The sequence below is a fragment of the Orbilia oligospora genome (genome assembly GCF_000225545.1).
Source record: "Orbilia oligospora ATCC 24927 unplaced genomic scaffold scaffold00215, whole genome shotgun sequence".
Taxonomy (NCBI): domain Eukaryota; kingdom Fungi; phylum Ascomycota; class Orbiliomycetes; order Orbiliales; family Orbiliaceae; genus Orbilia; species Orbilia oligospora.
Window position 1 is genome coordinate 814198 of NW_011645772.1, and position 20513 is coordinate 834710.

General features: G+C 46.2%; 6 protein-coding genes across 6 annotated transcripts; 4 read left to right on the top strand and 2 right to left on the bottom strand.

Moving 5' to 3' along the window:
* Nucleotides 1–625: 625 nt before the first annotated feature.
* AOL_s00215g253 (uncharacterized protein) lies at nucleotides 626–2789 on the top strand (the record flags this gene model as incomplete). The annotated part of the gene is made up of 4 exons (XM_011129455.1): nucleotides 626–1092; nucleotides 1161–2409; nucleotides 2473–2549; nucleotides 2609–2789. 4 exons carry the CDS (start codon nucleotides 626–628, stop codon nucleotides 2787–2789), a joined length of 1974 nt encoding a protein of 657 aa, XP_011127757.1.
* Nucleotides 2790–3087: 298 nt separating this feature from the next.
* On the bottom strand, nucleotides 3088–4407 carry AOL_s00215g254 (uncharacterized protein; the record flags this gene model as incomplete). The annotated part of the gene is made up of 1 exon (XM_011129456.1): nucleotides 3088–4407. The coding sequence occupies one exon, from the start codon at nucleotides 4405–4407 to the stop codon at nucleotides 3088–3090; it is 1320 nt and encodes a 439-aa protein (XP_011127758.1).
* A 1167-nt stretch (nucleotides 4408–5574) lies between these two features.
* Nucleotides 5575–7690, top strand: AOL_s00215g255 (uncharacterized protein; the record flags this gene model as incomplete). The annotated part of the gene is made up of 2 exons (XM_011129457.1): nucleotides 5575–5691; nucleotides 5885–7690. 2 exons carry the CDS (start codon nucleotides 5575–5577, stop codon nucleotides 7688–7690), a joined length of 1923 nt encoding a protein of 640 aa, XP_011127759.1.
* Nucleotides 7691–10818: 3128 nt separating this feature from the next.
* Nucleotides 10819–12889, top strand: AOL_s00215g256 (uncharacterized protein; the record flags this gene model as incomplete). The annotated part of the gene is made up of 2 exons (XM_011129458.1): nucleotides 10819–11198; nucleotides 11362–12889. 2 exons carry the CDS (start codon nucleotides 10819–10821, stop codon nucleotides 12887–12889), a joined length of 1908 nt encoding a protein of 635 aa, XP_011127760.1.
* A 1580-nt stretch (nucleotides 12890–14469) lies between these two features.
* On the top strand, nucleotides 14470–17184 carry AOL_s00215g257 (uncharacterized protein; the record flags this gene model as incomplete). The annotated part of the gene is made up of 5 exons (XM_011129459.1): nucleotides 14470–14620; nucleotides 14801–14987; nucleotides 15066–15112; nucleotides 15190–16869; nucleotides 16925–17184. 5 exons carry the CDS (start codon nucleotides 14470–14472, stop codon nucleotides 17182–17184), a joined length of 2325 nt encoding a protein of 774 aa, XP_011127761.1.
* A 665-nt stretch (nucleotides 17185–17849) lies between these two features.
* On the bottom strand, nucleotides 17850–20189 carry AOL_s00215g258 (uncharacterized protein; the record flags this gene model as incomplete). The annotated part of the gene is made up of 1 exon (XM_011129460.1): nucleotides 17850–20189. The coding sequence occupies one exon, from the start codon at nucleotides 20187–20189 to the stop codon at nucleotides 17850–17852; it is 2340 nt and encodes a 779-aa protein (XP_011127762.1).
* Nucleotides 20190–20513: the final 324 nt, after the last annotated feature.

Below are 20513 nucleotides of genomic sequence, written 5' to 3' on the forward strand. Positions count from 1 at the left end.
GGAGATATCCGGGATTCGGAGCCAGAGTTGATGATCCGAAGTCCGGCTGGAGGGCTACAGTAACGCTACTGATATCCGATCAGTGACAGATCGTTCCACAGTCGCGGAAATTGTTGCATATTAATATATTAATATATTAAGCTCCTGGAATGTTGTCGTAAAGGTAGCGCCTTCACCTTAAGCTTCACCTTCACACCCTCCTCCCACAACCCCTCCACCTTTCTCATCCTCCATACACCACCACCTTAATGACGATGACCATGGCCATGGAGATGAACATTCAGACCGAGGTACGATATCACTCATTATCTTCTCGCCCTTTGAATTTAACTAATGATTCATGTTTTAGATTCACCCAAGTGAAAGGTAGATCACGTGCCCACGTGTGACAGGCTGCCGAAAAGCTTCATTTGGTACTGTTGTTGCTGCTTCATGCAATCTAATTTGAATTCAATCAAGCCTGCTGGCCACGGCTGCTTCAAATTGAGTTCGGTACTACGTGACATCCTGGCACAGCTGGCTCTGAATTACCGAGATATCATCCTGCAAAGGCTAGCTAGCTCTAGCTAGCTAAGGCTCTCCCTCTCTCTCGATCTCTTTTAAGAGTCCAAAGTTAACAGCAGATATGAGGCGAAAGAGAGAACCAACTCTAGCTCAAGTGATTGGGGCAAGGTCTCGAAACTCTGGATTCCGGGCTGGTTATACCAGTAGTCCAGGGGCACGAGTGTCGGTATCAGTCAACAGCAATACTCATACCAGCAGCAGCAACAACAACAATAACAACAACAATAACAACGCCAGCAGCTTGGGTCAACCGCCGCTCACATTATCCGATGCCTACCAAGGCAATCTCCTTCTCTATAACTTCTTTGCGAAATATTCGCAAAAAGTTTTTTTGGAGAGGAATATTACTAGGATACTGTGTGATCAAGCAAGGCTTCTGAAAGCTGAGAACGAGGGAAGGAAAGGGAGTAGGAAGTATTGGAATCGGGATGGCAGGCCGAGGAAAATGTGTGAGATTGTTCGAAGGTTGGGGGTCGTACCGGAGATTGATGATGAGGTGAAATTCGGGTTGAAAGTTGAGGTTATGAGGTTTGTTCTTCATACTAACTTTTGTGTTTTGTTCTTACGAGAATTATGATGGTGCTAACGTTCTATAGGGAGCTCCTGAGAACTGGTTGTCAACCAAAGGAATGCGAGATAAAATTGTTCGCGATTCAATCCTCGAGCTCTAGTTCCCGATATGCTTGCTCAAAGCCAAGAGGGCAAGAGGAACAGACGAAAGTTGAGCTATTGACGGAAACAGCGGAGATTTTACCCAGGCCCGGTTCGGGTGCTGATCAACAGACGCTTCATTTAAAGCGGCATTTCGTGATTCCACTATCGACATTTGCAATTAAAGATGACGGCAACCAAAAATTTGCCTCTTCAGGATACGAAATAGTTTGTCGGATTTGGTTAGGGCAAGCTGGTGAAGGGGCAGATTTGGCTGAAAACACAAGCGGAGAAAGAAGTTACGAAACACGGTTACGACTTGATGAAAACTTAGTCTGCAATGACGGACAGAGCGAGACAACCGTGGCAGCAGTAAAAACTGGCGAAGTTGAGCTAGATACAGATACAGACCTAGACTTAGAGACCTTGCAGCTCAAGCTCAGTTTTGGCTGGAACAAAAGTATCAACTACCAAATCCTCGGAAATGGCAAGAAAAAACAACGGCAACAACAACATAATACATCGAATGTGGTGTTAATGCCTAAGCGTCGGAAACAGATCCGCATCGATTATACTTTTCGTGGTCATATCAAAAATTTTGATGAGCAAGATGCTCACAAACACTCCACCGTGAATTTGAATGACAAGTTGTACGTATTCAGTTATCATGGAAGTACATACACCTGTGTCATTTGCCAGAACACAACGTTTCAGAGTCTCGATCGGTTACGATTTCATCTATTACATACACACACGTACTTTGCTTGTTCATCAGAATGGCATAAAGATTTAGTCAAGATTATGGTGGAGCCGGCGGTCCAGGAGGGTAAACGGTTTTCTCAACCTCCTGGGAATAATGATAGAAAGTTTACGTGGATTCGACCGAAAGGGCTTGGAGATAGAGCGTTCAACCTGGGGGAGTATTTGAAGGGAGATACGTCGTGGGCCAGAGGGGTGGTGGTCCCAGAAGCAGAACGGAAGCTTATGAATGCGCCTGGTAGGATGTTGAGGAAAATGCATATTGTACCGGATTTGAATTTTAAAGTAGAGAAAAGGAAGTGTATTGCTCCGGTTAGGGGGGATGGGAAAGGGTATGTAAGATTTGTGACGAGAGAGACTGTTACGGCGGGGGATGATGTCAGTGAAAGTGACGATGATATTGATGAGAACTGGGTGACTACAAAAATAAATGAGGTTAGTAGATACTTAGGTGATTTGAAGTATGTACAAGAAGTCTAAGCTAAACTATTGTTATAGAGGATTGAGAAGTCAAGTTTCTCGTCTGCTGGTCAGGAATTTTTGAAGCTATGGGGAGGTCATGTTATGGTTGAAGGGTATGATCTCCTATTATACGATAATTTTATGAATACGACTTGACTAAATGAAAATATAGTCCGCGAAGTAGTCACCATTTGCACGACTGTCTGATACGGTTTTGTCGGCTGAACAAGAAGGCTTTGAAGCCGACGCCCCTTCGCCAAGAATTCGATAAGTTCGTCACGGCGTTAAGGTTGAGGGGACAGGTGGATAGGATGCTTGTGAAAGAGTGTAAGAAGGTATTAGATTCTACGTGAGCGTGGCTAGATTACCATTTGTTCGTTGGAGTTTAGACGGCAGCGAGGACAGGGTGATATTTTGGTGTCTTGGGAATTGATCATGTGTACCTATATCCTTCTTTTATTGTTATGAATATTAATGTTTGGCAGAACCTGAATTCTAGTTCTAACACTTTGCCCGCTTCGATTTCTCTTTATATCCTACACGCTGGGGTATCATAAATGGTATGGACATACATGTACACCTTGTACTTAAGAAACAACTAGACTAGTACTTAAGTACTGAATAATGATCATAGTTGGTGAGAATCCAGAATCAGAGGCCCCAATCATCGTCTCCAATATTTCTTTCCCATCCATTCAATGCTCCCGTGAGAATGTGTTTCATCTTAATCCTGCTTTGTGTGCTATGTATATTTATTTCCTTCAATTCGAAATATGTACTACTGCTCTCTATTTTGGTCTTGGTATCTAGATATTGGTTTGATGGTAATAGATCGACTATTTGACGTAAGAATAGCCACATTCTCTTTCTGCAGACCACGCTACCCTTCTTATCACCACGAACGGTCGATAGTTGGGCATTTCCTTGCTTTACACCCGAGATGAGAACTTCTGTTATAGGTTTAGTTCGAGGGTGGTTGATGTACAATGTCGAGATATTTGAGGCTTTAGTCGTCGTATCTTGCGGAGGGGGTTTTGAGTATGGATATGAGGTAAATGGGAAGGATTGGGAGAGCGGAGTGGGGGATAATGGGTGGAATGAATAGTCTTCTATACCGGTATTATCGACAAGATGCATACAGGTAGAAAGTCTTCCATTCGGGGGGGATGGGGTAAAAGCTCTGGTATAACCCTCTTGATTAAATTTGTCGAATGGGACTGTAAATGTTTTTATATAAGCTGCTTTTGTGGGTAAGATTAAGATTGAAGATAGAGAGGATAGGACGGATGTGAATTGTTTGAGGGTTAGTTTGTCGGTGCAGGATTTTGAAAGGGTTGGAGGGGCGTCTGGACGGGAGGGTTTTCGACGGACGATTGAGAGGGTTGAGAAGTAGGAGCGGCCGGGGAGGGGGTTACTGGGGTGTGGGGTGTTTTCTTTGTTGTTGTTAGTGGTGGTGGTGGTGGGGAGGGACCAAGGGGTTGGGTCTTGTTGGGCTGATATGATGAATTCCATGCTTGCATCGCCACAGGGTGGTTCGGTTGAGAAGAGGTGGATTGAGATGGAGGGGTGGAGGGTGAATGGGGGGGTATCCGGGTCATTGTTATCATCATTATTATCATTATTCTTAATATTATTGCAATTGTTACGGTTGTTGTATATTAAATACGGGGATTGGTAGTCAGGGTCTGTGAGGATCTGCTGAGCATCTTGAAGAAGGAAATGGTTTAAACCTCTAAGGGCGAGGATTTCAGAGTGACAGTCGTGAAGGACAAGGCCCGTTGCTTTGGGAAGGGTTGTGGAGGGGATGCATTTGGAACCTGTGGCTAGTGAGGCTAAATGGAGGATTTCGTCTGATGTTTGGAGGATGATGGCTGTCATGGGGATCCATTCTTGGGGTCGGGGTTTGCATTTTGCGGGGAGGGAGGAGAAGGTTGTTATGGCTAGTGCGGCGATGCGGTCTTCGAGGGTCATATTATTTTACTATTTTATATACCCGATAGTAGAGTACTCAGATTATATTAATGAGGGGTACACAGTGCATAGAGTAGTAGTGTGTTTCTTTGGCAACACTAGAACTGTTGCATTTTTTTTGCTTCGATCGACTTTGTCTGCAGTCTTGGCGTCTTCATCCACGTTTTTCTTTGTGTGTTTCTGTTCTGATGACTAAGCTACTACTACTATTCTTAATCGATAAGTATCGATATTCATATCAGATCCTATGAGATCACGCACATCCGCAACCGTTATATTGTCGAGAGAGAGAGTGTGTGTGTGTGTGTCATGCCCGAGGATCTGAATCCTTCTAGGACTATCGTGCATATGGTATGCATGGGATTACTGGAGTATCTCGGTATTTTAGTAATAGTTTAATACCTCGTTAGCACCAGCCTTGTCAGTCAGCTCGAATTGTGTGAGCTCTTGACGTGAGGTTCATAATAATAATAATACTAAGACTAATACTAATACTAATAATCAATTCGAGGTGGAGAGAATGATAGTACGGTCACGTGATTGGTGGGGTAGGCTATGATGTAGCAGCTTGGAATCCCGCAGAACCACATCGAACGACACTCCGAAAATTCTGCCAGCCTTTCTTAAAAGGCCAACAAAGGAAGCATCGAGAACCATCCACAACCACCTCACATCCACTACTTCTTACTCTCTTCTTCTCTCTCTGTCCATCATCCGTGAAACAAGGTAAGAATCCTGCCCAAAAAAAAAAAATTTAGCGTCTCAAATCCCCGTATAAATCCTCCTCCTCTCTTTCCACTCCAACCAACTCTTCCTCTTCCTCTTACACCTCACTACTTGCTTTCTATTACAATTCCACCAACACTTGCTTGTACACTTCACCTACACGCATTCAATCATCATCATCACCTTGACCTTCACCTTCACCTTGAATAGATAAAAAAGAAGCTCGATTCACTTCTCAGCTCTTTTCTTCTCCATTCTCATCATCTCATCTTCTTCACCTGCTTTTTCCTTTTTTTAAACCGTTGCAGAGATACCCAATTTTTTTTGTTCTATTTCTAGCTCGCTAATCAAGGACCCAACCAATCGACTTCTCTCCTAGAATCCTCTTTCGATAACCTCTTTTTTTCTTCTACCTCTCATATACACACTCACACATTCAAGATGGCTCCAGCTGTCGGTATCGATTTGGGAACCACCTACTCCTGCGTGGGTGTCTTCCGTGATGACAGAATTGAAATCATTGCCAATGATCAGGGTAACAGAACCACACCATCATTCGTAAGTTAAAGCAATCCCTCCTTCTTTCATTCATTCCTTCCTTCCTTCAATTCCCTCTTTCATCCATGGTGGGGCAGCTTCGCGTTACCCCACCATCCCCTCAACTCAACCCAACTCCCCTCAACTCAACTCAACTCAACTCAAACAACACGGTTATGGACGGATATGCTAACATGGGTTTTCATTGTAATAGGTTGCCTTCACAGACACCGAACGTCTGATTGGTGATTCTGCCAAGAATCAAGTCGCCATGAACCCTCACAATACCGTCTTCGATGCCAAGCGATTAATCGGTCGCAAGTTCGCTGACGCTGAGGTTCAGTCCGACATGAAGCACTTCCCCTTCAAGATCATCGATAAGGGTGGCAAGCCAATCATCCAAATCGAGTTCAAGGGAGAGGAGAAGACCTTCACTCCAGAAGAAATCTCTTCCATGGTCTTGACAAAGATGCGTGAAACCGCTGAATCTTACCTCGGTGGCACCGTTAACAACGCTGTCATCACTGTTCCAGCCTACTTCAACGACTCTCAGCGTCAGGCTACCAAGGACGCCGGTCTCATCGCTGGCCTCAACGTTCTTCGTATCATCAACGAGCCAACTGCTGCTGCCATTGCTTACGGTTTGGACAAGAAGGCCGAGGGTGAGCGAAACGTTCTCATCTTCGATCTCGGTGGTGGTACCTTCGATGTCTCCCTCTTGACCATCGAAGAAGGTATCTTCGAAGTCAAGGCCACCGCTGGTGACACTCACTTGGGTGGCGAGGACTTCGACAACCGTCTGGTCAACCACTTCGTCCAGGAATTCAAGAGGAAGCACAAGAAGGACCTTACCTCCAACGCTCGTGCTCTCCGTCGTCTCCGAACCGCCTGCGAGCGTGCCAAGAGAACCCTTTCTTCTTCTGCCCAGACCTCCATTGAGATTGACTCTCTCTACGAGGGTATCGATTTCTACACTTCCATCACTCGTGCCCGTTTCGAGGAACTCTGCCAGGACCTCTTCCGTTCCACCATGGAACCAGTCGAGCGTGTCCTCCGAGACTCCAAGATCGACAAGGCTACCGTCCACGAAATCGTCTTGGTCGGTGGTTCCACCCGTATCCCCAAGATCCAGAAGATGGTCTCCGACTTCTTCAACGGAAAGGAGCCAAACAAGTCCATCAACCCCGACGAGGCCGTCGCTTACGGTGCTGCCGTCCAAGCTGCCATTCTCTCCGGTGACACCTCTTCCAAGACCCAGGAAATTCTCCTTCTCGACGTTGCTCCTCTCTCCATTGGTATCGAAACTGCTGGTGGTGTCATGACTGCCCTCATCAAGCGTAACAGCACCATCCCAACCAAGAAGTCCGAGATCTTCTCCACCTTCTCCGACAACCAGCCCGGTGTCTTGATCCAGGTATACGAGGGTGAGCGTGCTCGCACCAAGGACAACAACCTTCTCGGAAAGTTCGAACTTACCGGTATCCCACCTGCTCCTCGTGGTGTTCCACAGATCGAGGTTACCTTCGATGTCGACGCCAACGGTATCATCAACGTCTCTGCCGTTGAGAAGGGAACTGGTAAGACAAACAAGATTGTCATCACCAACGACAAGGGTCGTCTTTCCAAGGAGGAAATCGAGCGCATGTTGGCTGAGGCTGAGAAGTACAAGGCTGAGGATGAAGCCGAAGCCGGTCGTATCCAGGCCAAGAACCAACTTGAGAGCTACGCTTACTCTCTCCGAAACACCCTCGGAGAGACAGCTGCCCAAGAGAAGCTTGATGCTGCTGACAAGGAGACCCTCAAGAAGGCCATCGACGAGACCGTTGAATGGCTCGACAACAACACCACTGCCACCAAGGACGAGTTCGAAAGCAAGCAGAAGGAACTCGAGGGTGTTGCCAACCCAATCATGATGAAGTTCTACGGTGCTGGTGGTGCTCCAGGTGGCGTTCCCGGTGCCGCTGGTGGTGCTCCCCACGCTGGTGGTGACGATGGCCCAACTGTTGAGGAGGTCGACTAAACAATTCGCATATCCAAAAGTTTTTGTCAACTCTACCTTTTCAGTGCTTCTATAATATCTTCCCTTTTTTCTTTCTTTTTGTCTTCACAAAAATGATAAAATTCTAATCGGAATTGTACATCGCTTTCCTCTTTCTCGTTTCCTTTGTTCACGTCTCTTATGAATCATGCAAAACTGTTTTTTCTTTTTCTTATTTCCTTTTCTTTTCATGATAAAAGGAGTTTATATATGGGGGGGTCTGTGTTCATCCTTTGTTTACTCTTTTTTCATTTTATTAATTTGAACCACTGCTTGGAAGAAATTGACACGCATTCGTCATGTTAATCCTACCTTCCATCACATTACTCAGACCACTTCCTCTACAAAGAGCCTTTTTTCTCAACCCTCTCCTACCAATCACTCCTGTGTTTTTTTTCAAAGGCTTTGTAGGTTAGTCAATGACGAAATGAAATCTTTTTCCAAGTGGAATTTATATTGTGCACTCGTAAAATTAAAATATGCTGTGATACCTTGGTGGCGGCGGAATTTTTTCGATTTGCTTTGGCAGCAACTAAACTACAACTTCACTGGATGGGGTATCCCTAGATTGGAGTCATCGAATTATGACCACAATCCATCAAATTCTAATTCCTTTGACCCTTTCATCCAGATATGATCCCCAAGCCGCAAACTAGGTAAAAGACAAGGCGACAAAAGGGGGTTGCCAAAGCAGAGATTCTATTTCGCGGAGTCTATAATTGTTTTGATATTATTCACTAACACAACACTTATTGCGGATACATATGAATATGTCCTTTATCTTGATGAGCCTTATAAGCTTTAAGCTTATCCTGCGAAGTGAGGGGTAGTGATCATATGCCATGGGTAATTGGTCTAGCGACCTGCTCCGGTGGGGGGAGGGGTTTTTGGAAGATGGTAGATACGTGGCAGTGCATTCGTCAGACAGGTGACTACCATTACTGTCGTATGATACAGGTAGCTGTCAAGGATTGAACGGTTTTGTTTCTTGCTTGGAGCCATTCCGATTTGTGAATGTATGTTGACATGTACATGATGTACTATGTAAGTGTTTAGCGTGTATGATCCTTGACTTATCCTGGTGCTTGCTCGTCTTGACAGTCTAATGCTGCGTTCCTGGTTGACTTACCTGGTGCTTGGGCCATCTGACGACCGTAGTGTGGACGGACATTCTTAGTGGGGAGCAGACTCGCGGAGGCTGTTGTTCGGGGCCGTGAGGCGGGGTGAAGTTGTCCCAATGGTTGGGCCATCAACCTCTGTTGTTGAGGACCGTCTCATTGATGGGAACAGAAACAATATGACTGTAATCTGTATCTACTTTCCTCTCGATGCAGGTGGATATCCTGTGTACCGCAGGTTTTCAATGATGAGCATCGCATTGGGGTGATCAACCTTTCTTTCTTTTTTTTTTTTCCCTCGCAATCTGGTGTGGGGCATCCCTAATCGATAACGCAGATCTTTGAGATTGTTTATTTGATCCAACCAACGGCTACCAGATCTGCTGACCAACCCATCGTATTGGAAGATTGTTCGAATGTTAATGTGTTCTTTGCTGGGGGGAGGCTTGTTTGGTATCCTGTTGCTCCTTCAATTCTCAGCCTTCCTGGGGGCCATCTGTGTGTGCAATGTGCGCCTTGTTTGGGAAGGGCCTGATCAGCGAAATGATATCCCAATCAAGGAATTGGGTGAATAACCCCCTAGAGCGTGCGGAAGTCAGTGATTTGGTTCGCATTATTATGGAGAATGAAGTTTTATGAAGTCTGTAGTACTCACTTGTATCTATAAGTTGGCGAGATGAGCGTATATATAAGGGAGGCCTTAGCTTAGCTTTGATCGATGCTAGCTAATAGAATCGATGCAACACATGAGCCTTGTTTTTGTCCTGTTGGATTTTATTATTTGGAGTTGTTGCGAGTGTTGTGTTTGATTTGTTTGTCTCTAAGAATTTGCTATTTTCGGCTGGCCTTCAAAGCTGTTGTTGAAGCCGAAGCTCAAACGTCACCACTTTTGGAATTTTCAGATTGCGACCGTTTCCCCAAGCCATCCTCATCTCCATCGACTAATTCTGTCTAGCCTCCTCGACAGGTGTGCATCCACCCCGAAGATCAAAGCGCCACCCGAGTCCCAGCTTTCAAACATCTACATACCCGATACGAATCCGTTTACAAGCTGTCGCGGATCCTCCGGCCTGCTTCATTTTTCGCCATTGAATTGGCGATCCAAAGCTCCTAAACAGGTGTGTGTAGACCATCCGTTGTCTTCCCCTGCGCGGGTAACAGCCGCCTACTATTGGCGATGGGGGGTGCTGACATGTCCCCTTCTGCACCCAGTAAAAGGCGCAACTGCTGCGGGCTTCCCCCGTCCGACGAACGAATCAACCGCGAAAAACCCCGCTAAATTTTCTAGATATTGAATTCCTTTCCGTTAGGACTGTTTCAACTGCCTATTGATCCTTACGATTCCGATTGACGATACGATATCCATATCCAACATCGACGATCTCAAAAAGCCTCACTGCTTACGGTACACTAGTACACACAAGTACTACCACCCACCGTGCTCGCGAGCGCCGAGGAAAAAGCTTAGCCTGGCGAGAAGGTTCCGACAGTGCTGCCGAGATCATATATCCATCCAGACTCGTACTCCAGCACCCAGAGAGTTCTATCAGAGACCCTTCGGCGCTCCTTCGACTTTTGGTATCATCAATCTAGGTACGACTCCATAGCGTGTACAGCCCAATCTATCGTCTTCTTTCGTTCCGTAGCCTTCCCCTGCTTAACGGTAGCTTCTACGCATCACCAGGCTAACATTTTCAACCGTGATTATGTTCAAGGAAACAGGCTTTATAAAGATCACCTCCTGTGACTTTCCCTTTCTGCTTCTCTTTTCTCGCATAGACCATCGACCTAGCATTGAATATATTCTTCCACTACTTTTTTCCTTTTTGAAAAAAAAAAAGGTCATTCTCCTACATTTTTCTGCACCTAACTAGGCGATACCGGCTCTCTTCCTGTTTTCTGTAATCACTACATTTTCTTATCGCGTCGAGAAGAGAAAGAAAATACCGAGCCTTGAGGAACCTTCCTTCGGAAGAGTTAATGTTACATACGATGAATCCCCGTAAGCGAGGATTCGCGGATATCCAACCAGACCAATCCGGTTTCGAGGCCGACCCGTATGCCGCTCCCGGAATCCAAGACATGAACTTCGGCATGCTTAACCAGAACCTCAACCAGAATCTTAACCAAAACCTCAACCAAGTTCCCTTCCAAAGTGGCCAGATCGTTCCCTATATGCAACAGGGACCGTTCGGAATGCCTGGGAACGGGTTCGGAAACACTTACCTTGATGGCACTACAGCGGCCCAGCAGACAGAAGAATTTGGGGCTGAGGATACGTATCCAGTAGACCAAGATTTGGAGAAGAGGATTTCGGATGCTAAATCAAAGAAAAAGAGTAAACTTCCTCCATTTGTGGAGAAAGTTGCGACGTATGTATATCTTTTTCCCTTCCTAGCTTTTATCTAGCAAACTTTGTTTTCTAGATTATTCTATGCATATTACCGATCTTTTTTTGGTGTTTGCTCGTGTGCTTTAGAGGAGGGGAGCTCATGGAAGGGTATGGATGCTGACGTGATTATTTCTCTTCTCTAGATTTGTAAACGACGAGAACAACTACGACATCATTCGTTGGTCTGAAGATGGGGATTCCTTTATTGTTCTCGACGAGGATAGATTCTCTAAGGAACTCATCCCCGGAGTCTTCAAGCATAACAATTTTGCCTCGTTCGTTCGACAACTTAATATGTACAATTTCCACAAGAAGGTCGGAATGACAGACGGGTCTTTAAAGGCCTCGATGGATGGACAGAAGGCCCGACTTGAATATGAGCATAAATACTTCAAACGCGGTCACCCAGATATGCTTTTCTTGATCGAGAAGCCAAAGGCTGGGAGGAAATCCAAGAGCGGAAGTGGCAAGAAGCTCGAGAATGTGAAGGAAGAGAGTGACGATGATATCATTAGCGATGATGATCATTATGAGAACGAAAGGGGCAACGGTAGCGCTCCTCGACTGCTCGAAGACACACCCTCCGGAGCAAGTAAGCAGGAATTTTACGCTCCTCCAAACCCTTCGCAACCCGGGCCCGCCCATGTCACCAATATCAAACCAAGTGGACCAGCCCAGCCCTATAATGGAATACACGCAGTTGTCGATCATATCGTTTCTCAACTTAATGAGCTTAAGAACCAGCAAAGCATGATTTCGACAGCGATTACTCGACTTCGACAGGAACACCAACAACTTACTAAGCAGGCTACTGCATTTCAAGAGATGCACGATCGCCACGAGATGTCTATATCCAATATTTTGCAATTTTTGGCGTCCGTCTATAATAAGAACATTGACGGTATGAACCAGAACGGAATGATGCCTCAAACTAACAACTCTGTCATCCCAACGTTCGGCAAGCACCCTGCAGCGGATTTGGGCAACGCCCGTCCGGCTAAGCGTACTCGTTACCTGATAGAAGATGGGAGAAGTAACGCTAATAATCACAAGGGTGTGCCGGAATTTGATTCTTCTGATGAGGATGGCCGTTTGCAGGATATGGGTCGTCTTCAGGAGATAGATACTCCGACTGAGAAGGAACCATCTGTCCGTCACGCTTCGGTTACGCCCGCTGCTACTCCAGGAAAGATCTCGATCCCCAGCACCGCACTTGTTAGAAATAATCCGGCGATGCTGGCTCTGGGTGGTGCCCTGAGCAGTACTCCTGTTCCTGTTGTTCCCTCGGATCAAGAGCTAAGGAGCTTAGAAGAACATCAACTGGCTGTTGACCAAAGTCTTAAGGAACTTCAGCAGAATGTTGAGAACCTTGCCGGCCACGCTGACGATATTCCGCACTTCGATATGGGTGGTATGGACAATTTCAACTTCCAGGATGGGAGCGCTTTGGATAACTGGATTGCGGCCTTGTCTCCTGGTAGTTTACAAACATTCAATGATGGATTGAAGGATATTGAGTCAACGATGGGAGGAGAGAACTTTGTTTTGGACCAGAATGCTATTGAGAACGGAGTTTTGAATACCCATATCGATAGTGTGGATGGGACGCCAGAACCCGGACAAAAAGTCGAAGAAGTCGATAGGGGTAGTGGCCAGACCCCTGAAGTGTAGGGATACTATGGGTCCTCGTGGTGCACCTAGGGTTATTGACCCTCGGATTTTGTGGTTTATAGGGGGTAAGTGTAGCCTGCGGTGTAGCTGCGGTCGATCTTTCTACTGTTGTATTATTTTCTTCCCAACTTGTACGCGAGAACCATTGCGAGGATATGATGCTGTGGAAGTATGTTTCATATCCTCTTTTTTTTTGTTCCGCCTTTTTTCCTTTTCTTCTTCTTCTTCACCCTTCTTCCCCTATTCGTTTTCTTCTAATTCCTTCCCATTCGGCGATCCTAAGCCATGCATATTTACTTTGTAATGCACTTTTTGCAACTCATAATTGTTTTCCCTTCGACTCATTCATTCGTCCTTTCATAACTGATATATCTCAAATCGTTTTCCCTCAATATGACATGGCATTAGAACATTGGGACGGGACACAAATGGTTAGTTTTTACTCCTCGATTCGAGGCTGTTTTATGAAAGCCTAAAAATGACTCAAAAAGAACTGTTTATTAAAGGAATACGGGACTTGATTTTATGATTTCTTCAATAGCATCGATGTTTGCTTCTTCTTCTTCTTCCTCTTCTTCATCATCATCATCCTCCTTTCTCTTCTCCTTCCGTTGTTGAAATGTGTTTGGACTGGCGTTTTCTTCTTTTTTCTTTTCCTTTTGGCACTTTCGTTTTTGTAACAGGAATACATGGAGTTTCTGTCGTCGGATTAAAGCTGGACTTATTTGGTTGCTGCAAGGCTTATTATGGATCCTTACTTGAATAAGCGTGCAAAGAAATTTGAGCTGTCGTATGCACTTTAGTGCGATCGATTCTAGGTTAATATTCAGGTCCATTTTGAGGTTGTAGAATGATTAATGAATGAGAGGTCACGATAAATTGTAGTTGGTAATAATTAAGTACTTGATTCTAATTAATAATATTCTACACAACGCAATATCTACAACAAAAGTAGCCTGAACTTGGAGAATTCCCAGGCTCAATAACTAGTTGGAGCTCCAGTCTGATACCATGAATACTTCTTTATAGTGTCTTACCTTGGTCAAGAACAAGGACTTCCAGTCCCTCCAAAATTACATATCTCCCCCGTCACAGGAGCGGGATTACGTAATGATTGCTGCTGAGGACGAGCCCTTTTTGGGGGGGTCGCATTTGGCGAACAACGCAAAAACCAGATTTGTCGTTGGTCGTCTGCTATCAACGCAGAAGCCACAGCTCCCTTTTTATCGATACACAACCTCAACAACCTCCCCAGCATCCCACCACCCTCGACAAGCAACCAAACCATCGCACCAGCTTCCTACCCACTATCCTTCATATCGCTACCAATCATCGCGTCTTGGGATACCCTTACCCTCCTCGAAATACCGTCTTCCTTCCCTTGTCACGACCGTCACGACCCAGACTTTCGTTCTCTGACCTCCGTCTCGATCCCCCTGCAAAAACGGATCAGCTTGCAGAGTCCGTCCTCCCTACCTCTCACGACACCCTGGCCCCGACCAAAAACCCAGTTGAAAATTCCTTGATATTTCGCTTTTCGATACCCTTACAACCTTACTTTTCAACTTTAATCGTATACAATGGCTTGGCAGTCGCATAACGCCGGCGGCGCAGGCGATGGAGGAGGGGCACAAGGTGCTGGTGCTCCAGCTGGTATTCACCCTGGTCAGCCGACGGGGACTGAATATACCCTACAAGGCAAGTACTGGGATTTTCCTACTTCCCGAGTTTGTTTGGTATTCTAGATGGAGCTCTGGAATAGCTCTTTTTTGAGCTTTTCTAGGAATTTCATATCTTTATTATTTGTTATTTTGGTTTTTTGGTTCTTAAGGCATGAGTGCTGACTTTTTGAGCTACTGTGTCCTCGTTTGGGGATCACGGCAATGGAATGGCTTTTATGGTGTTACCTAGGTGTCATGCGTTTCCTCCAAACCGAATGGCATCGTCATGAACGTGAGCGGAATCAATGGGAAATAGAAAGAGCTGAGATGAGAGCTCGCATCGCTAAGCTGGAAGGGGAGAGTTCGGCGGCTAAGAGGCTGCAGCAGGGATACCTTAAGAGGGTTAAGATGCTGGAATCAGCGCTGAAGCAAGAGAGGTAGGTTTCTGTGGCATACAGGTTTTGGCGGATGTGATTGAGCGTGCGGCTAATGGTCTCTGGGGTGATTTGGCGTAGATCGAAGAGTGCGAAGGTGAATGGAGCAGCTTCTGAAGATTCTGAAGGTAACGGATTTTATCCTGAGCGCCCTCTAAGATTTTAGGACGGTTCTTACTAATGATGATTTCTTGCGAGGGTTTAGATCAGCTGAAAAATATCATTCCCGAGATACCTCAGATCTCTTTACGTTCAGAAGAAGCGAGAAAGAAGAGCAGACATTATCTCGATGAATGTCTCAAGGAGATTACCTACCTTCTTCTCCCCCCGAACCACCCACCTCCTCCTAATCCTCCTCAGAACATAGATCCTATCACAGGTGCTCCGCTTTCCATGGAGCAACAGATCTCGTCTATCCCACCTTTCCCGCACCAGCTAGCATCACAGCAGATACAAAAGTTCCCTGATACACAGCCGACTGGGAACGGAGTTGCTTTCTCGAGGTCCCTGCACCCCGCTCCGATTTCGATCCTCCCATCCCCTCCTGTAGCACTACCACATCAAACTTCTCAACCAAATAATACGAATTTACCGTACTCTCACGCCCATGAAACCCGACAGAACCATGTTATAGCCAAGCAGGTTCCTTCTGAAGCCCAGTCTGTCGTCGACACCCAGCTTCCAGATGAAATTATCGAAAAGGTCACATATAAGAACGATGCTCTTGGCGAGCCCTTAGATTCAGCTGATACCGGACGTATCTCTCTTCGTAGAATTGGTAGGCCAAAAGCTGCGGCCACGGAGTCTATGGACGATGCATGGGATTTTGAAGAGGAAAAGCCGCAACCACCAGTTACCGAACAACAGCCGCAAGCTGCTCCACCGGGCTCTGCTCGTAGAAAGTCTATTACTCGTCGACGGCTGTCGCAAGAAGCTGCGCTGAGTGCTTTGAAACAAGAGCCAGGTACTAGTCATAAGGTCAAGTTTCAATTGAGAGGGCATTTAGATGTTGTCAGGGCTATTACGTTCACTGGTGGCGGATCAGCTATCGAGCCTGAAATCTGTAGTGGTGGAGATGATGGTGTTATCAAGAGATGGACTATTCCTGGTGGCTATTTGAACCCGGGGATGTCGGATGTGGATGTAGCCTGCACCTTTACCCACAGGGGTCATACAGCTATGGTCACCTCTTTAGCATCCTCTCATACTGCTAGCCTCTCCGGCGGTCTTAGCAATGATTGCGAGGGTTGGATCTTCTCAGGAAGCGCCGATACGACGGTGAAGGTTTGGCAGAAGGGCCGGGTTGAGGCCCGAGCTACGCTCGTCGGTCACACCGACGTCGTCTGGGCTGTTTGTGTCCTGCCAATCAGTCGGTTGGATGACCGAATCACTGTTGTTAGTGGATCCGCCGACGGCACTATCAAAATTTGGACTGTTTCTCCGCCTGTCAAGTCTGCACATAGTAGCGTCCGCAGTACCCAATCCAACTTCCTGAATTCTGCCGGCAAGGAAGAATTTTCGTCTCACCTGGTTACTACAATCTCTCGTGAAGGCGGAGCTTCCCCAACCGCTATTACTCCGTTGTCACCTACCGGTGAGACTTTCATCGTTGCTTGGAACGACGCGAGTGTCTTGATCTATGACAGCCAGACCGGCGAGGAGTTGGTTGGGATGAGCTCCTTAGAGTCATATGATGGAACACCGGCTACGGGTGTTAACACCGTCGTTGCGACCACCCTGGGAATCAGTGATGTTGACCCGAAGGAGGGCGTTGAGGAAGAAGCTGTTGGCGGTGGAGCGACTGGTGGAGGTCGTGATGGTGTCACTGGCGTCGTTATTGCTGGTACCGAGGATCGATTTGTTCGGTTTTATGATGCAAATTCTGGTATGTTTATGAAGAGATATATAGTATTTCTTTGATTTTTACTGACGGATTCTAGGACAATGCACATATAACATGCTCGCACACCCTGCAGCAATTTCTTCACTTGCCTTGCAGACCGAGTTAAAGATGCTAGTTTCTGCCGCTCATGATGGTTCACTTAGGTTCTGGGATTTGGAGAAGCGAGCTTGTATTCAAGAACTTCCGGCCCATAGACTTATGCGTGAAGAAGGCGCTTGTGTCGTTGTTTGGTCTGCAGATGGCCGTTGGGTCGTCAGCGGTGGTGGTGATGGAGTTGTAAAGGTTTATACGAGGTGATGATCGATCTCTTCTGCTAGTTTGGTTTCTTTATCTTTTCCTACAATAATCTGTAATGCCTTATTTTTGTGTATTGTGATTCCCCTCCCCTCTTCTTTAGTTTTCTTTTACCCTCAAATTACTCCCTCCCTCACACTATTCGCCCTGCCCTTACCCCCTCCTCTATTCTATTTATGTATGGGCACAAAACGTTACGATAGCTAGCGTGCCTATCTTCTTGGAACAAATTCTTTTGGTTCTTTCCGAAATAGAGATAATATTTTTTTGACGTCTCTTTATTACTCTATTATTAAAGCACAGGTATATAGGCTTCCCAGGTTTTGGTTGCTGCGTTTCCTCTTTTACCCCCTTCTTTCTCTTTCTATTTTGCGGATTGTCTTGCCCTCTTTTCTTCCTTTCTTGGTCATTGTATATCTTTGACTGCCCCCCTTTTGACCCTTTCCTCCTGTAATATATTATCTGGGTAGCTTTCTTTGTACAAACGAAGCGGGGTGTTTTCTTCGAGGCGACGGGACTGCTTCGCGGTATTAAAGACGGGTTCTATGAGAAACAAAAATATCGACACAACTATTTTACTACTACAAAAGGATATATTCCCGAGCTTCTTACGCAATAAACAGTCTCTTCCATTGTTTCATATATGTCTAAACCTACATGGTATATCCCTATGTTGGTGGACTACCCGAGCCCCGCCTTCTTCCGGCCACAAATCCTTCATAGTTTTCAAATGAGCCTTCACCCCTTGGTAACTGATCTTCTTGTTCTAGGAAACTTTCCAAGGCTATCCTATCATTTGAATTTGGTATTGAGGCGGGCAGTGGGTTTTCTATGTCATCGAAAGATGCACGTGGTAAGGATTGTTCTGACTGTCGACTACCACGTGGTCTCCTACCCGTCGAAGTACTGGACCTTCTTATGAAAGGTTCCAGCTGAAAGCCCATCATGCTGTCTCGAAACCTGAGGGCCGATTGGGAGGATTCACCGCTCTCCCGGGTTCTTGCTTGCGGGGGTGGGAATTGTTCGGATTGGGGTTGGGGTTGGATTGATTGTTGGATTGATTGTTGGATTTCTTGGAGAGCTAGAGGTTCTTCTTCTTCGATTGCGTCTACTGCGGCGATTCTTTCGATTGGGAATTCTTCTTGGTTTATATTGGGGTTTTGGGGTTGGGGGATTTGTTCTTGGATTTCCTCTTGGATTTGTTCTTGGATTTGCTCTTGGATTTGCTGTTGGACTTGTTCTTCGACTTGTTCTTGTACCTGTTCTTCGACTATAGCTTGGGGTAGAATTTGTCCGGTTTGAGCATCCTGGACTATTTCTTCTTCTATTTCCATGACGTCTGCCGCTCGTGGTTCCTCTTCAGCAACGGATCCGTCTGAGGATATTACTATGGGATCCTCGAGCTGGACTCGAGCTTTTTTGGAAGGCTGGGTAATGGGAACTTTTTGATTTTGGGGGTTTGGTACTATGGTAACGCCATCGGGCCGAATCCTTAACGAGACAGGCGTAACTGGATCTCCCAATTCCCATTCTGTCTTTATTGGGGGTATAGTTTCAGTTACCTGTTGGTCCGGGCCCGGTTGTATGCTTGCTGCCTTTTCCATAAACTGCTGGAAGGCACGGGCACGGGCACTATTTCTACTGTCCTGGCTATCGAGGTCGTCGATTGGCTCGGGCGCCTTGACGAGTCTTTGGTCATCTGGTGTTTCGCTTCCGCCGTACTCTACTTCGATGAGCTGTTTCTCGGGTAGTACTTTGGCGCCAATGACATCCATGTAAAGATCGCCTTCGAATTCCTCTACGGCGGGTTGTGCTTCTTGCTGGATGATGTTTGATTGGTCTAGTGTCGCTGCTGCCGGTTCTAGCTCTAGGTCTTTGCGGAGCTGGTCGAATTCTTCAGATCTCGATTCAGGCCCTTCAAGATCAATCCGTGGTCCTGAGACTTCAATTCGTGGTTCTGGTTCTTGAGCCTGTGGTTTCGGCTCCTCGATTCGTGGTTCCGGCTCATCGTCATCTAAACTTGCAAGGAAATCCTCAAGCTCGACTTGAACAGATGTATCACTCATGTCTCCTTCTTGTTCCCTTTCAATCGCTGACAGAATATTTTTTATCCCTTGTGGGTTTTCTATCCTTTGCTGCTTACTCTGTCTTCTCATTTCTATTTTCTTCCTTCTGATATCAGCCTCGCTGTTTATAGCATCACCCAAGTATGGCGCTGTCAAACCACCAGCAACTTCCCCGTTAACCACTTGTTGAAAATATTTGGGTAAAGGGTTTGGAATATTCTCAGACCCGGGACGAAGTGCTCGCTCGGTTAAATCTCGAATAGCCATGTACATATCCGAGCTGGTAGTTAGTCTTTCAATAATCCCACCAGGCTCTTCGATCTTTACAACCGATCCCGTGATGTAATTCCGTTCTCGAACACCTTTATTATTCCATCTATATATCACCTGCGCCGGATCATCCTCCGTTCCTGCGAGTAAACCCTTAGGATGCAATTCAGAAGCATAATCCAACGCCTTCATAGTTTTAAACGTCGGTTCCTTTCCTGTTGCCTGAAGTAGATTAATCAACCAAACCCCATCGACGTCATCAGGGTTATAGTACTCCTCCTCGCCATCCTCCCCGCCAGCAAACGGTTTATCCAAAACCGCAACAAAAGTGGGGTTTCTAGCCCCGGATCCCTTACCACCACAGACGGTATCCTCGTAGAAAGCGAATACGGGTGCGCTGGTTCCTAATCCCGGTTGGTTGTAGATTGTGACGGCGATAACGGCACCGCGGTCACTGGTGTTTGTGTAGGAGATGCATTTGGTGACTTTGTTGTCGCCCATGCGACTGCCGGAGGTGTACTTTGGGAAGTTTCCGAACCATTCGCCGCGTTTGCTGCGAGAGGCTAGTTGGTAGTAGGCGGTTGTTGGGGTCGGGTGGAAGGTGAGGGTTAGGAGGAGGAGGGTGGTTAGGAGATGGGCGGTGTAGGTGTAGGGGGTTTGCGGGAAGGGCATGGTTTTAGTCGTCTTTCTTTTGACTAAATTTAGGTTACGGGTATCCTAAATACAAGACTAATACTATGGCTACCTAGTTAAGTGAAGTCTGAGGCATGGTATTTCGATATAATATTTGTGCGTCTTCTAGGTGGCCTTGTGGGGGGGTGCCATGCACATTCGTCTGGTACGTGGATGGCATGGGTCGGGTGCATGGGAAATTGTTCTCTTTAGTGCTCATGGCTTCAGATGTCTGAGACCTTTTTTTTAATTATTCTCGACTTTTATTAAAGAAATGAGGTAGTTTTTATTGAAGGGAAGAAAGTGAGTTAATATCGTCCTATC